The 14,789-nt window shown below is 47.9% G+C and overlaps 1 protein-coding gene across 2 annotated transcripts in view; it reads left to right on the top strand.

Moving 5' to 3' along the window:
* CDH10 (cadherin 10) overlaps positions 1-14,789 on the top strand; it is a 202,379-nt gene that overhangs the window by 181,587 nt on the left and 6,003 nt on the right. For both annotated transcript variants that reach the window (XM_048507523.1, XM_048507522.1), the window contains exons 9-10: positions 805-926; positions 13,422-13,530. In XM_048507523.1, the coding sequence (XP_048363480.1) occupies positions 805-926; positions 13,422-13,530 (231 nt within the window). The remainder of the gene's footprint in view (positions 1-804; positions 927-13,421; positions 13,531-14,789) is intronic.

Genomic DNA, 14,789 nt, shown 5'->3' with positions numbered 1-14,789 from the left:
GGACAAAATTTCTTGACTCGACGGGCTTCCAGTCTCACCACGTATCAAGAGCATCAGTGGGCAATCGGTCAATCTAGCTTTAAAAGGGGCTTGGACAGATTTATGGAGGAGAAGTCAATTTATGGCTACCCATCTTGATCCTCCTTGATCTGAGATTGCAAATGCCCTAGCAGACCAGGTGTTCAGGAGCAGCAGCAGCAGAAGGCCATTGCTTTCACCTCCTGCCTGTGAGCTCCCAAAGGCACCTGGTGGGCCACTGCGAGTAGCAGAGAGCTGGACTAGATGGACTCTGGTCTGATCCAGCTGGCTTGTTCTTATGTTCTTATGTTCTTATGCTCTCCTGTAATTCTATGCAGTTATTATTATATTTGATATCACAGCTGCCAGTTCTTTAGCTGTTTATTGGCCTTTCATTACAATTAGGATAGATCCTCCGAAGATGCCCGCCACAGATGCAGTCGAAACGTCAGGAGAGAATGCTGCTAGAACACGGCCATACAGCCCGGAAACCACACAGCACCCCAGTGATTCCGGCCACGAAAGCCTTCAACAATACAATGTTTAAAACAATTTCTAAAATGGCAGCCTTCCAAATAGATCTCGATAAGGGTTGGGACGGGAAAGTTGCTTCCAAAAACATCAGTAACCAACCACCAGAAAAAGCAGGGAAAAACAAAAACAAAAACAGCAGACTAGTAGCAACACAAACAAAAATTGTCCAGTGGAAATGGGTAAAATGAAAAAAAGTGTAGTTTTGTGGTTAAGTTTGAACAGAAAATAGACTGTTTCTTTTTCCTTTGACAGACAACCCCAAAGAGATGACTCGTGTTTCTGTTTATGTTCGAATCCTGGATGTGAATGACAACGCTCCGCAGTTCGCTGTTTTCTATGATACTTTTGTATGTGAAAATGCCAGAGCGGGCCAAGTAAGTCATTTCTACAAATGCTTCAAGTTCTCTCGATTTCTTTTGGGAACAGGCACTGAGTCACTTGGGTTTACTCCGTAAAACTGAAAATGACTTCAGAGAGCAGCTTAGGAAAGTGGGGAAATGGCAGGCAGGGAATCAGATCCCAGCCTCGACCAGCAGTTAACTCTTCCCAAATCCATCAACATGTAAATTACCAAATGACTTTTCTTGCCTTTCCTCAGAAAAGGCTTTTGTGCTCTTCCCACTTCAAGCGGTTTTGTTTTTTATCCTCCAGTGTTTGTTTGGTTGTTTTTCAGATTTGTCTTGAAAGACAATCTCTTAATTGCATTCTGCGCTGCTGTGGCTGGAGGAAAGCGTTATATGTTACCAACTGTAATTTGTAATCAAATTTGATTTATTTTTTTTAAGAGCCTCCTTTGCTACAAGACGTCAATTGGGCTTTGACTTGACACGCATGGTGTGCTGAAACACCACTGCCGGCGTTCCATTTTTATGCAAATGGCCGTTTATCTCAAAACGGCTCTCTGTAGGCAAATCACACACACAAAAAGCATAAAAGCCGTTTTTTATCAGGAAGGCAAACATTTATTTTGCTTTGCTGTTTTACAAGTGCTTTGTAGCCTGTACATTGATCATGTTTTATCATCGCTTACCTGCTACCCAGCTGCTAGGGTCTGTTGGTCCCCGCCACTAGCATCGGGAAGCAAAAGTGGTGTTGGCGGAGCGTTAGATGAGGCAGTAAAGTGGAAGATGGGACGTAAAAACGGAAGAGTGTTTGTGGGAGAAGCTGTTTCAACTTTATGCTTGGTGTGAGTTGTTCCTACTCACTTTGGTCCCATTTTCCAAGGTGATTTTCCACCCACAGGCATGAGTACAGGGAACATAAGAACATAAGAACATAAGAACTAGCCTGCTGGATCAGACCAGAGTCCATCTAGTCCAGCACTCTGCTACTCGCAGTGGCCCACCAGGTGCCTTTGGGAGCTCACATGCAGGAGGTGAAAGCAATGGCCTTCTGCTGCTGCTGCTGCTCCTGAGCACCTGGTCTGCTAAGGCATTTGCAATCTGAGATCAAGGAGGAGCAAGATTGGTAGCCATAGATTGACTTCTCCTCCATAAATCTGTCCAGGCACTTTTTAAAGCTATCCAGGTTAGTGGCCATCACCACCTCCTGTGGCAGCATATTCCAAACACCAATCACACGTTGCGTGAAGAAGTGTTTCCTTTTATTAGTCCTAATTCTCCCCCCCCCCCCCCCCAGCATTTTCAATGAATGCCCCCTGGTTCTAGTATTGTGAGAAAGAGAGAAAAATTTCTCTCTGTCAACATTTTCTACCCCCTGCATAATTTTATAGACTTCAATCATATCCCCCCTCAGAAGTCTCCTCTCCAAACTAAAGAGTCCCAAACGCTGCAGCCTCTCCTCATAAGGAAGGTGCTCCAATCCTTCAATCATCCTCATTGCCCTTCTCTGCACTTTTTCTATCTCTTCGATATCCTTTTTGAGATGTGGCGACCAGAACTGAACACAGTACTCCAAGTGCGGTCACACCACGGCTTTATATAAGGCAAGACAATCCTTGCAGTTTTATTATCAACTCCTTTCCTAATTATCTCCAGCATAGAGTTTGCCTTTTTCACAGCTGCCATGCATTGAGTTGACATTCCCATGGAACTATCAACTAAGACGCCCAAATCCCTTTCCTGGTCTGTGACTGATAGCACTGACCCCTGTAGCGTGTATAATGCTAAAGGTGATGATACACTGGAAACTTTTCAGCTGCATTGTGAGCATGTAGCTCAGTGGTAAAGCAGCTTCTCTGAGTGTTGAATATGCCAGATTCACTCCTTGGTAGGAGCTGTAAATATGGTTTCCAACTCTCAGGTGATGGCTGGAGGTCTCTTAGGATTAGTCTCCACATGACAGAGATCAGTCAATCTGGAGGGGGGAAAAGGCCCCTTTGGAAGGTGGACTCTATGGCCTTATACCCCATTTAATTCCCCTTCTCCACAAACACCCCCCTCCTTGGACTCTACCCCCCTCCCAAACCTCCAGGGATTTCCCAGTTCAGCGCTGACAATCTTAGTGGGGAAACACCCTCTTTCCTGAAGCCCTGGAGAGCCTTTGCCAATCAGCGCAGACAATGCTGACTGTGATAGGCCAGTGGTCTGATAACAGTAGCCGGATACAGATGACCACACATTCACTAAACATGCAGGGCGGGAAGGCCAATACAAGAACAAGCTCATGATTGCCCTTTCCCTGTGATCTGTGGCACTGTTTTCCAAAGGTTGCTGGTCACAAGGAGGATGCAGCCACTTTCCTCTGCAGATTATTATTATTATTTATTTGATTTAATATACCGCCCTATCCCCGAGGGGCTCAGGGTGGTGTACAGTATAAAATATCATATAAAATCATACATACAATTTAAAACAACAGTTATATCCTGAAACAGCGGCCCACAAACCCTTACAAAACCCTCCCAAAAAAGAATAATGGGTCCCGATGACATTTGGGACCCATATGGAGCAAAGAGGGGAGGGGGCACCCTCAGCGGCTGGTCTCTCCAAAGGCCCGGTGGAACAACTTAGTCTTACAGGCCCTGCGGAACTCTCCAAGGTCCCGCAGGGCCCGGATGGTAGATGGTAGATGACCAGGAGATCATGTGGAAGCAGACCAGATGAACAGGAGATGACCAGGAGATCACGTGGAAGGGGGTTTGAGCCTGCTCTCTCCTCCCACATATTCAGTGAACCTGGCTAGCATAACCCCTTTTTGTCCCAGTAACCAGGCTCCATAGTCTAAGGCTCAGTGTAAGGCCCAGTATTTCGGAGAATCCAGTGCAATTTAATCAAACAATGCAAAGGACTTTCCAGAATATGAGAAACTGTCCAAATAGTTTATCAACAACCAGCAAAGTTCTAGTCCTATATATGGATCCACCAGTTGGGCAGCAGTGCCGTAGGAGGTTAAGAGCTCATGTATCTAATCTGGAGGAACCGGGTTTGATTCCCACCTCTGCTGCCTGAGCTGTGGAGGCTTATCTGGGGAATTCAGATTAGCCTGTATGCTCCCACACACACCAGCTGGGTGACCTTGGGCTAGTCACAGCTTCTCGGAGCTCTCTCAGCCCCACCTACCTCGCAGGGTGTTTGTTGTGAGGGGGGAAGGGCAAGGAGATTGTAAGCCCCTTTGAGTCTCCTGCAGGAGAGAAAGGGGGGGTATAAATCCAAAACTCTTCTCTCTTCTTCTTCACATGCAAGTCCCAGTGCTCTGTGTTCACCTGTCAGCTCCAAAGATTTTTGACATGATCCAAGATTGTCCTCTTCAACAGGCAGGAGTTCTTTCCATGAAGGCCACAGAGGACATCTTTCTTCATGCTTCCCTGCCCTAAGAGCAGCATCCGGGCCAAGAACTGGGGGCGGCTGTTGACTAGGGTGCAGGGCCCACAAAGTCCAGCAGGAGCTGAGATTTAACTCACAGCCATTTCTGCTCCTTTCCTCTCAAAGCAGATCAGTTCTTAAGGGAGAAAGTGGTTTCTGCTTATCAGTTACTTCAACTCTGCCTCATGGGTCCTTTCGATCGCTAGCAGTCACCCATCATCCACAGGGGTTGGCTCCCGCCTTACCATTGCAACAGACTTGCAATGTATTTGTTTATTATTTGATTCATACGTCTCCCATCCCCAAAGCCGGCTCAGGACAGCTCACAGAAAATCCAGTTACAACTGCCATACATATTAATACTTTATAGCACAGTGATGGCAAACCTTTTCGAGACCGAGTGCCCAAATTGCAACCCCAAACCCACTTATTTATCTCAAAGTGCCAACGTGGCAATTTAATCTGAATACTGAGGTTTTAGTTTAGAAAAAATGGTTGGCTCCGAGGCGTGCGTTACTCGGGAATAAGCTTGGTGGTAGTCGGTGGCTCTGCTTTGAAGGAACCATGCAACTCTTCCGGGTGAATCACGACCCTAGGAGGGTTTACTCAGAAGCAAGCCCCATTGCCTGCAACCGAGCTTACTCCCAGGTAAAGGATCACACTTTAGCTCTTTGCATGAAAATCAGTTGAGTTTATCAGGGTTACCTACACTGCTTCCCCAAAACTAGGTTTAATTCTAATAATCGAGCCCAGTGGCCCAGGCCAGCCTAGATGTGGGAGGGGGGTTTATTTTGTTTGCACGTGCCCACAGAGAGGTATCTGAGTGCCACCTCTGGCACCCATGCCATAGGTTTGCCACCACTGTTATAGCACTTTATAATTCCTCCTTAACATAGGGAAGTAAGATGAAGAGAAAGAAATGAGAAATAGGGACAGGGATTTAAAAGCACATGTTAAAGTACAGTCTGCAGTAGTCCTCTTGTGGTGGCTCTTCCCATTCTGGTTGTTGTGGGCTTTCCAGGCTGTGTGGCCATGGTCTGGTAGATCCTTTTCCTAATATTTCACCTGCACCTGTGGCTACCATCTTCAGAGGTGTATCATAGATCAGAGGTGTATGACAGAGAGAAGTGTGCTGATGTCCAGGTTTGCTGGTTGGCCTTTGAACCATGAGAGATCTCTTTGCAGTTTGGATCCAAAATTATCTCGAAGCCCAGCAGATGGACCTGGCCTGCATCATTGAAACTTGGGTGCGCGAGGGTGAGACCATCGCCTTGGGCAAGATCACGCCACCCGGTTTTCATGCGGCTCTCCACCGGGCTACACTTAACACAGGGCCGGGGAGGCGCGGGCATTGTTCATCCGGGGATCTCCATTCCCTTCAGGGCTGCCCCCTGTCCTGCAGAGATCGCTGGCGCAGTCAATGTGTCAGCCTTAGAGTGGTTGGCCTCGGAGAGGATGGCAGTCCTCTTTGGTGTACCGGTCGCCTCTTAGCGCGCCGAGGTGGACTGCCTACCGCTGCTGCTGGAGGTGGTGGTGGCAGATCAAGCGCTATGGTTCCCCTGCTTATCATCCTGGGGACTTCAATGTCCATGCTGACACCGCCTCATGTACAGCGGCTGCGGACCTGGTGTCATCCATGGCGACACTGGGCCTCTCCCTAGTAAATTCTGGCCCCACTCATGAGGCCGGGCCACACGCTTGGATTTGGTCTTCTGGGTTAGGGTTATTGATATGGTCGTATCCTCTTACAGATAGAGTGCCATGGTCCGCACCACTATGCCCTGAAGCGTTCGGATGGACTTTGTCGCCGCCAACCCGCGCTCTAGGCGCAGGGGTTGATTTATGCCCGCCCTCGGAGACTCTTATGGATCCACTTGGTTTCCCTGGAACGCTTCACGGACCCTGAACCCGCTGGCACACCCTTCGCGATGAGCAGGTGGAGGACTGGAAACCCGGCTCTCAGATGCCATCGAGACTGTTGTTCCTCGGCGCCCTTCGCCCCTTTATTCGCAGGCAGGCTCCCTGGTATACCGCAGGAGCTGTGCCATATGAAATGGGCGCTTAGATCTTACTCAGAGCCAGCAGTGTGGAGGGGAAATCTCGCGGACGACGCCGCGCCAAGATCTTATAGGACGCTTATGAAGGCTCTATGAGATGGCAAACGAAGCGAGGCAAAGAGAGCTTTTCCTCCTCTCTTGGCGCCTGCTAGCTCTCGTCCAGAACAAATATTTTGTATAATTCGGTCCTTGACCTCCTTATCAGAGAGGTCCACAAATCATCGCATTGGCCAAGTTGGCTGTGAGGCATTTATGAGCTTCTTTGCAGATAAAATCACGTCGCCCGCCAGGACCTTCCTGCCACGTTATCTAAGCAATTAGTGAACTGGAGGCTCCCTTGCCGCTCTTCGGGCTCCAAGTTTGGCCCAGTTCTCTCCTGCTCTCCGATGCCGCTGTTGACAGGGCCTTGGCTGCTGTTAGACTCTACTACTACTCGGTCCTCTTTGATCCTGCGTCTCCTCCTGGCTTATAAAGCCTACCGGGCGGTTAGCTACGCACCCCATCTGTTGAATATCATCAATGGCTCCCTTGAGCAAGGAGTCTTTCCCGATGGGTTGAAGGAGGCAGGTGGTCCGCCCACTCTTAAAAGACCATCGCTAGATCCGAAAAGTGATCTGGCTAATTACTCGCTTCCATCTCGAATCTTTCATTTCTGGGGAAGGTAATTGAGAGAGTGGTGCCTGGAGCAGCTTCAGGGTTTCCTGGATGACACATCGGCTTTCTCGATCCCTTCCAGTCCAGCTTCCGCATGGGTATGGGACAGAGATCTGCTCTTGTCGGCCATCACAGATGCGCCCCGATAGACAGCTTCTGACCGAGTAGGCGGATCGGGCGCTGCCAAGGGTTCTTGTTAGATCTTAACCGCGAAAGTGTTTGATATGGCTTGATCACTTCACCTTTGACCCACCGCCTGGCTGCCTCCTCTGGGTGGGCACCTGTCCTTCAGTGGATTGCCTCAAGCTTCTCCGGCCAGAGCCAGCAAGTGTGGTGCTGCAGGGATGAAGCTCTCCCGGAGGTGCCCGGCTTCTACTGCGTGAGTACCTCAGGGGCACTCCGTTTATCCCTAAGCTATTATTTAACATCTATATGCGACCACTTGCTCAGCTGGTACGGAGCTTTGGGCTGATCTGTCATCAGTATGCTGATGACACTCAGCTCATCCTGTTGATGGAGTGGGGAGCGGTCACCGCCCCTGTGGCTCTCCAGCATTGTTTGGAGGGGGTAGCTGGTTGGTTGAAGCAGAGCAGGCTGCAACTGAATCCATCGAAGATGGAGATCCTTTGGCTGGGCCGCGAAGGAGAGGCTGGGGATTTCCAGCCGCCGGTGTGGGAGGGGGTCTCATTGGCGCCGACCTCCTCCGTCCGCAGTCTGGGGGTCCACCTGGATTCGTCTCTTTCAATGGAGACCCAGGTGGCCCTTACAAACCCCGACTGCGCTTCCATCTTCGCCAGGCCCGGCTAGCTGGCCCCCTTTCTCTCCCAAGCCGACCTGGCCACTGTGATCCATGCAACGTCAAATTCTTCCAGGTTAATAGACTATTGTAACTCGCTTTACGCCGGCCTTCCCTTGCGCTTTGGATTCGGAAGTTAAAGCTGGTCCAGCATGCCATGCGGCTTGTTGCCTGCTGCTCACATGGTGAGGCACCTTTAGAGAACATATATTCAGTTTGTGTTGCTGCCACCCGCACTGGCTTCCGGCCTTTAATTCCGAATCATCTCTCAAGGTGTGGGTTTTGACCTTTAAGGCCTTTATGCTGTCCTGGGACCCTGCAGACCTTCGGGATTCGTCACTCACCCCATATGCTTCCCCACCTCGGCCTCCAAGGCGCATCAGCAGAGAGCCAATTTGCTGGTGATCCCTGGCCTCCTCGATGACGCGGCTGGCCTCCACGCTGAGCCAGGACTTTTACAGCACTGGCTCCCGCCCTGGTGGAACACCCTTCCTCCAGCTGTCCAATGTTCTCTGCGGACCAAAGCAGTTCCGCAAGGCCTGTAAGATAGTGTTGTTCCACCCGGGCCTTTGGAGGTCCAGTCAGCTGATGTGGTGCCCCCTACCGCTCCCTATTGCCCCACGTTTTGGGGGCTGTTACATCAGGGTCCCCTCATATTGAGGGACCTACCGTCCCCCCTTCTTCTGGGGGTAGGTTTTAAATTTGAGGTTGGATGCCTGCTGTTATGCTTTTTATGTATTAATCTGTTTTCGCTGGTTTTAAGTTATTTTATTGTTGACATGAGATGGAGCCTATGTATTTATATTTATATTGTATGTGTGATTTGCTCCTGTTGTCTCTGAATTTTTGCTGTTCACCGCCCGGAGCCCTCCGGGGATCGGGCGGTATAAAAGCTGAAATAATAAATAAATAAATAAATAAATAAATAAATAAATAAATAAATAAATAAATAAATAAATAAATAAATAAATAAATAAATAAATAAATAAAAATAAAAAATGTGGCATCAAGCACAGGGACAGAAATATTAGAGTTTGTTTTTCAGTTTGAGTCAGGAAACCCTTTGATTTCTGTCTGATCTTCCCACTCGGTACAACTGAATGTGAACTGAATGTTATTCTTTTGATTGTGTTCTCATGCCATGAGGGGAAAGATTTTGGGGGAGAAAGGTGTTTTGAAGGAGACAGCACTGAACAGAAGGGACAGGGTTAAACAATACTTTTGTTTTTTAATCTCTAAAGAATGAGCAGGAGAAATAATGGGGTTCAGTGCTACATTCTCAATGTGGCCATTGCATGCTACTTTGCATAAATGTTGTTGGTTGTGCTCTGTGTGTGTGTTTTAACATTTCTAGACTCAGATCGAAAGAGTCAAGATGTCATGTTGCATTTGGCTTGGGATGGCTGGAGAGGGAGATTGAACCACTGCACAAAACAAATGCTTGAGGATTTTTCTTCATTGTTCACAATAACAATTACAGGATCATTGCTGCGGTTGTAACAACAGACTACTTGTTTAAAGCACAGGAAACTTGCTTTTAAAAGCTGGCAAGAACCGCTGTGGCCCATTGGTCAGGCTAGGATTGCATTGGCGCTAGTGGTGTACCGGATCTAAATGGTGCCTAGGGGCATGACCGGCTCCCCCCTGCCTGGCTCCCCACACCCCCTGTGCCCCATTGGGTCGCCTGCCACCAAGCCCTGTCCCCCGCCCCCCCAGGAGGTGTGAGCTAGCCTGTGGCCACGACGAACAGCTCTGCCGGCGACCAGCACCTCAGCACGTGTGTGTGTGTGTGTGTGTGTGTGTGTGTGTGTGTGTGTGTGTGTGTGTGTGTGTGTGTGTGTGTGTGTGTGTGCTGCTGAGCACCGGCCGGGTCGCCACACCATGGGAGAGGCTGGGTGTGGAGACCCAGGCAGCTTTTGCTGCCCCCGCCCCCCACATTACGAAACAGGGATACCCCATGTCCCCATTAGTGATATGCCTTGAATGGAAGCCTCTCTTACTCAGAGCTAACAGTTGGACTTGCGAGCCTTGGCCTCCGTTGCCAGTGACACATCAACATCACTTCTTGCACTCACCAGAAGTTAGGACATTGAGTCACCAACGCTGCATGGACGTTCTGGTAGTTGGGCAAAAACTCTATGATAAAAACAACTTCTATGATAGAGTTTTTGCCCAAATACCAGAGCTTCCCTAAGTCACCAGCAGCATGGCATAACTTTCAGTGTTCGCTGGAAGCGATGCTGATGCTTCACCAATGACGGAAGTCCTAGACCTCAGTTTGCTGCAGTTAATTTTCCCCCAACCCCTCCATCAACCCTGCTTGAAGGTCAGGTGGGATGAAAATGGACTGGCGGGTAGAAATTGTCCCTTTGGGTTGCATACCTGGTACTTTGGGCAATTGAGGGGCTTATAACAAGAGTCATTCAGTGCAGAAATAACAATGATCAGCCTCTCACACAAGGGGATGGGAGCTTTCCCCCTTGTTTAAATGTCCATAACTGTGCCTCACCAATCACACAACCTGATTTGGTTGGCAAAGATTAATATGGCATTTCCTAGACAAATGTTAAGCAAGGATGGGTGGAAAAATTGAGCACAGGAAATGATATTTCTAGTTAAATGTCATTTTAAAGTGTATGCCGGGGAGGGATAAAGACAGAGATAGTGTTATTGTTTTCACTCTTTAAACAGTTGTGATATCTAAAGATAACTACCCACCCGAACCCCTGAGCCGCCTTCTGAGGTAAAGTGATTCTAAGGCATAATTCCGACATGACAAATAAATGATGTGTGTTCATGATGACACAAAGCAGTTTGGTTGTCCAATCAACTCCCCCCTTCCCTCCCATGGCATTAGGGTTGCCAATCTCTAGGTGGCAGCTAGAGATCTCCCAGTGTGACAAGTAATCTCAGGACGCTGGAGAGAATGGCAGCTTTGGAAGGTGGAGTCTTATCCCCTGCTGAGATCCCTCCTCTCCTCAAGTCCCACTCTCCTCAAACTCCACTCCCAAAATCTCCAGGATTTCCCAAGCCAGAGCTGGTGGACCTACTATTCAGTGACTGAGGCTCATTCCGCACATGCAGAATAATGCACTTTCAAACTGCTTTCAATGCACTTTGCAGCTGTGCGGAATAGCAAAATCCACTTGCAAACAGTTGTGAAAGTGGTTTGAAAATGCATTATTTTGCGTGTGCGGAAGGGGCCTGACTCATTCATTAGCCAAGATACAGGCAGCGACGCCTTTTTCCTGGTGGAGTCAGCAACATATGCTTTGGACTTTTCCCTTTCAGAATCTCCTTTGCTATGTACTATTTCCCCGGGTCTTCGCTTGCCCACAGTCATGTGCAGCTGAAGAGGTTAAATGAAAAGCACTGCTCAAGCCATTCTTGCTAATTCCATTGGGGGAGAGGAGATTAAGGAGCCCTTTGCAGTAATAGGGTTCTGAAGAAGGAGGTTATGGTCCTAACAGGGTTGGGGAAGGGGTCCTCAACATCCAAGGCCAAGAGGAAAACCTTTGAAATTCACATTTGGTTCCTGATCTCCAGGGACAGAGCAAGAGGGAAGTGCGCCCGATGCGCAACTTGCACCCGTCCAAGACTCCATCCACCCTGCCCGCCCCATTCCGCCCCCACCATGGCCCATAATGCCCCCATAATGCCCCCATAACGCCTTGGCAGGAGCGCACACCTGGTGTATCACACACACCCCATCCCCTTCGTGCTACGCCTCTGCTGATCTCTGTCCCTTTCCAATGATTTACAGTACACTCCTAAGTATAGCTGTACCCTTTTAAGTCCATTCAGTGGTGTACCCGCAATGGAGACATGGGGAGTCAGATGTCACTGTGCCCCCCCTTGGGGGGGCGCAAGAAATGCAGGTCCATTGGTGGGTGTTTTTTTGTATTTTAGTGGGCTTTTTCAATTTTTGACCTGCGAAGGACACAGTTTTTAGGCTAGCAGCACCAAAGGTTCAGAGATTTTACAGGAAACTCTCCTGATGATATCACCCAGGTTTGGTGAGGTTTGGTTCAGGGGGTCCAAAGTTATGGACTCCCAAAGGTGGTGCCCCAACCCCCATTGTTTCCAATGGGAGGTAATAGGAGATGGGTGCTACACCTTTCAGGGTCCATAACTTTCGACCCCCTGAACCAAACTTCACCAAACCTGGGTGGTATCATCAGGAGGGTCTCCTGAAGACACTCTGAAATTTTGGTGCTGCTAGCTTAATAATTGCACCCCTGACAGCAGGCACCCCCCAAATTTCCATTTTCCCTAGGTATGCCTCTGAGTCCATTGACTTCAGTGGAGTTTGTATCTTTGCTGTCAAGTTTACAGCCCACTTACGGGGACCCCGCAGGATTTTCATAGTATGCGACATTCAGAGGGGTTTTGCCATTCCCTGCCTCTACGAAGTGAATCTGGTACTCCTTGGTCTTCTGTCATCCAAATACTGACCAGGACCAACCCTGATGAGATTGGGCTAGCCTGAGCTATCCAGGGCAGTGGATTTAAAATGGCATTTTAAATGGCGGCGGAAGGGGTCGGGTCGGCGTAGATGACGCCGACCCGACCCCTCTGGGACAGTTCGCATGAACAGTCCCAGAAGCACCTGGGATGATGGCGCAGAACTGCGTTGTCGTCAGGGTGTCCTACCTGTCCTGCAGCCCTCCAGAACATCATCGAGGCCAGGGGACACGCCCCCCTGCCCTGCGTGACCCCTCCAGAGTCGCAGGGCAGAGGGGGGGTGTCCCCAGGCCCCGGCGACGTGCTGAAGGGCCGCAGGACAGGTAGAACACCCGGACATGGGGGGAGGGAAGGCGCAGCGGCTCCAAGCCACCGTTTTCCAAAAACCTCGCTGGGCAAGTGAAGTTGGAAAACGGCGGCTTCGCGCCGCTTGGGCTCGCTTGGGCGAACGGCTCCCTGGGGACAGCGTTTTTGCCGTCCCCAGGTCGCTGTATTCCGCCCGTGCGGAAGGGGCCAATGAAAATGTTTGCAAAATGTTTTCAATCTTTATCCCCATTTGTTCACACTCACCTCCTCATAACAATTCCTAGCTGTCATTTTGTGCTTGTTCCATCTTTTTTTTAGTTCCTTGTAGATCTGGTGCTTTGATGCTTCAAAGACTCATGCTGTGAGTCTTCATAGGTCAGGCACTCAGAGCTTTAAAGATATCCCTCCCCGTCCAATTTTCAAACTGACAAAAATAAACAGGCAAGACAATGTAGTATGCTTAGAAAATGGCCCCAAGGAGGAAATCTGGGGACTGCCAAGAGGCATGGGAAATTGTTTAAAGAAATATGCGCAGCAAGACAAAACGTTTTGAAAATGTTTCAAGAAAAGAAGGGCTAGAAAACGAGATGCATTTAAAATGTTTTCAGGCTGGAAATAAAAATGTTTTGGGCTAAAAACCTTGTGCATCTCCTCAGAGGAAAGATTTGATTTTCTGACTCAATATGTTTTATTTTGATTGTACTGAAAGGCCATTGTAAATTAAGAGCTGTGTTTTTTTCACCTGCCTTGTTTGAGACCACTGATATTTCTCCTGTCAGACAACTGTATGATAAGTGTCATCTGGATTCTTTTTCTCCTTTTCTACAGCTAATACAAACTATAAGTGCCATAGACAAAGATGACCCCCTTGGCGGACAGAAGTTTTTCTTCAGTTTAGCTGCTGTGAATCCCAACTTTACAGTCCAGGATAGCGAAGGTATAAAACATAGCTAGATGTACGATGTTTAACAGTGGATATATTTTCCCTCTAATGTTTCCCTTTATTGTTTTTAATGCTTGGGGTTGGACTGGGAATGATTTAGACACTTGAAAAAAAATAGATAAAACCTTGGAACTCCTGGATTGCATCCTGCAGTTTGAGTCAGATGAAGTCTTACTCTACCAACATCAAGTTCTTCAAGTCGAATGGAATGGATCCATTCCCTGGCTGCAAAAAGTTGAGATATCTCGTATGAAAAGGAAGAAATTATTCTTTCTGGTCCAGTGAATCGTGCTGGCAAAACAAATCATTTCTCCATCAGCAGTAATTTCTTTGGGCTCTGCAGGTGCTCGCAAAGCCTGTAAGAGCTGTCATGCTGAGCCACAAACATCTGTCATGCTGAGCCACAAACATAATCCTGTCCTATGCAGAATTACTTCAGTAAGTTTTCATAGGATGGCATGAAAGGCCCTTTTAGCCAAGTATTGCGTTTTCCAGAATGGCTAGCCAGTGTGCTGGGAGGCCCAACTGCAGGTCATGGAAAGAAACAATACTTCCTTGTTATCAGACTCACATATATCTGATGATCAGAGGTATATCTGGCAGCTCCATTTAACCATCCTAGATAACAACTAATAAGAGCATGAATTAATATGGATCACAGAGCTGTAGAATTTTAAGGGGCCATAGAGGCCATCTAGTCCAACCCCTTTTGTAATGCAAAAATCTTACATTAATTTTCTAATCGTTCTAGAAAGTTTTTTTTTTAGTGGTGCTAAAGGGCCAACTGGATGTAATGAGAAAATTTCTAATCCACCCATCATGTATGATTTAGTTCTGAACTATCTAAAAAGTTCTGTCTGTGATTTGGCAGCAACAGATGTTGATAGATCTGATTAGACTAGAGTCCATTTTAGACATTACAAATGAAGCATACTGGGACTCTGTGAATCATGCATATATTGTTCATGCAATCGTCCCAATATGTACAACTGCCATGTTGTCTGAAGGTAGCATGTTGCGTGTGGAGACTTTTTTTAAAAAAAAGGTTCTGATTTTTTTAAAATTCTGATTCATGTGAACCAAACCTAAAAAATCATGTTTGACCCCTTTCAGACATGACAGTTGCATATATATATATAAACCTTTATTAGGCATAGAATCCATATAACAGCCAACATTGTCCAAACAAGTATCCCCTACAAGAGTATATCGCAGAGGTAAATCATTTCAAAGTTTGCGGTTAAGGAACCTAG

This window comes from Sphaerodactylus townsendi, linkage group LG09 (genome assembly GCF_021028975.2).
Source record: "Sphaerodactylus townsendi isolate TG3544 linkage group LG09, MPM_Stown_v2.3, whole genome shotgun sequence".
Lineage (NCBI taxonomy): Eukaryota > Metazoa > Chordata > Lepidosauria > Squamata > Sphaerodactylidae > Sphaerodactylus > Sphaerodactylus townsendi.
Note: the sequence above shows the minus strand (reverse complement) of the source record. Positions and strands in the feature narration are given on the sequence as shown.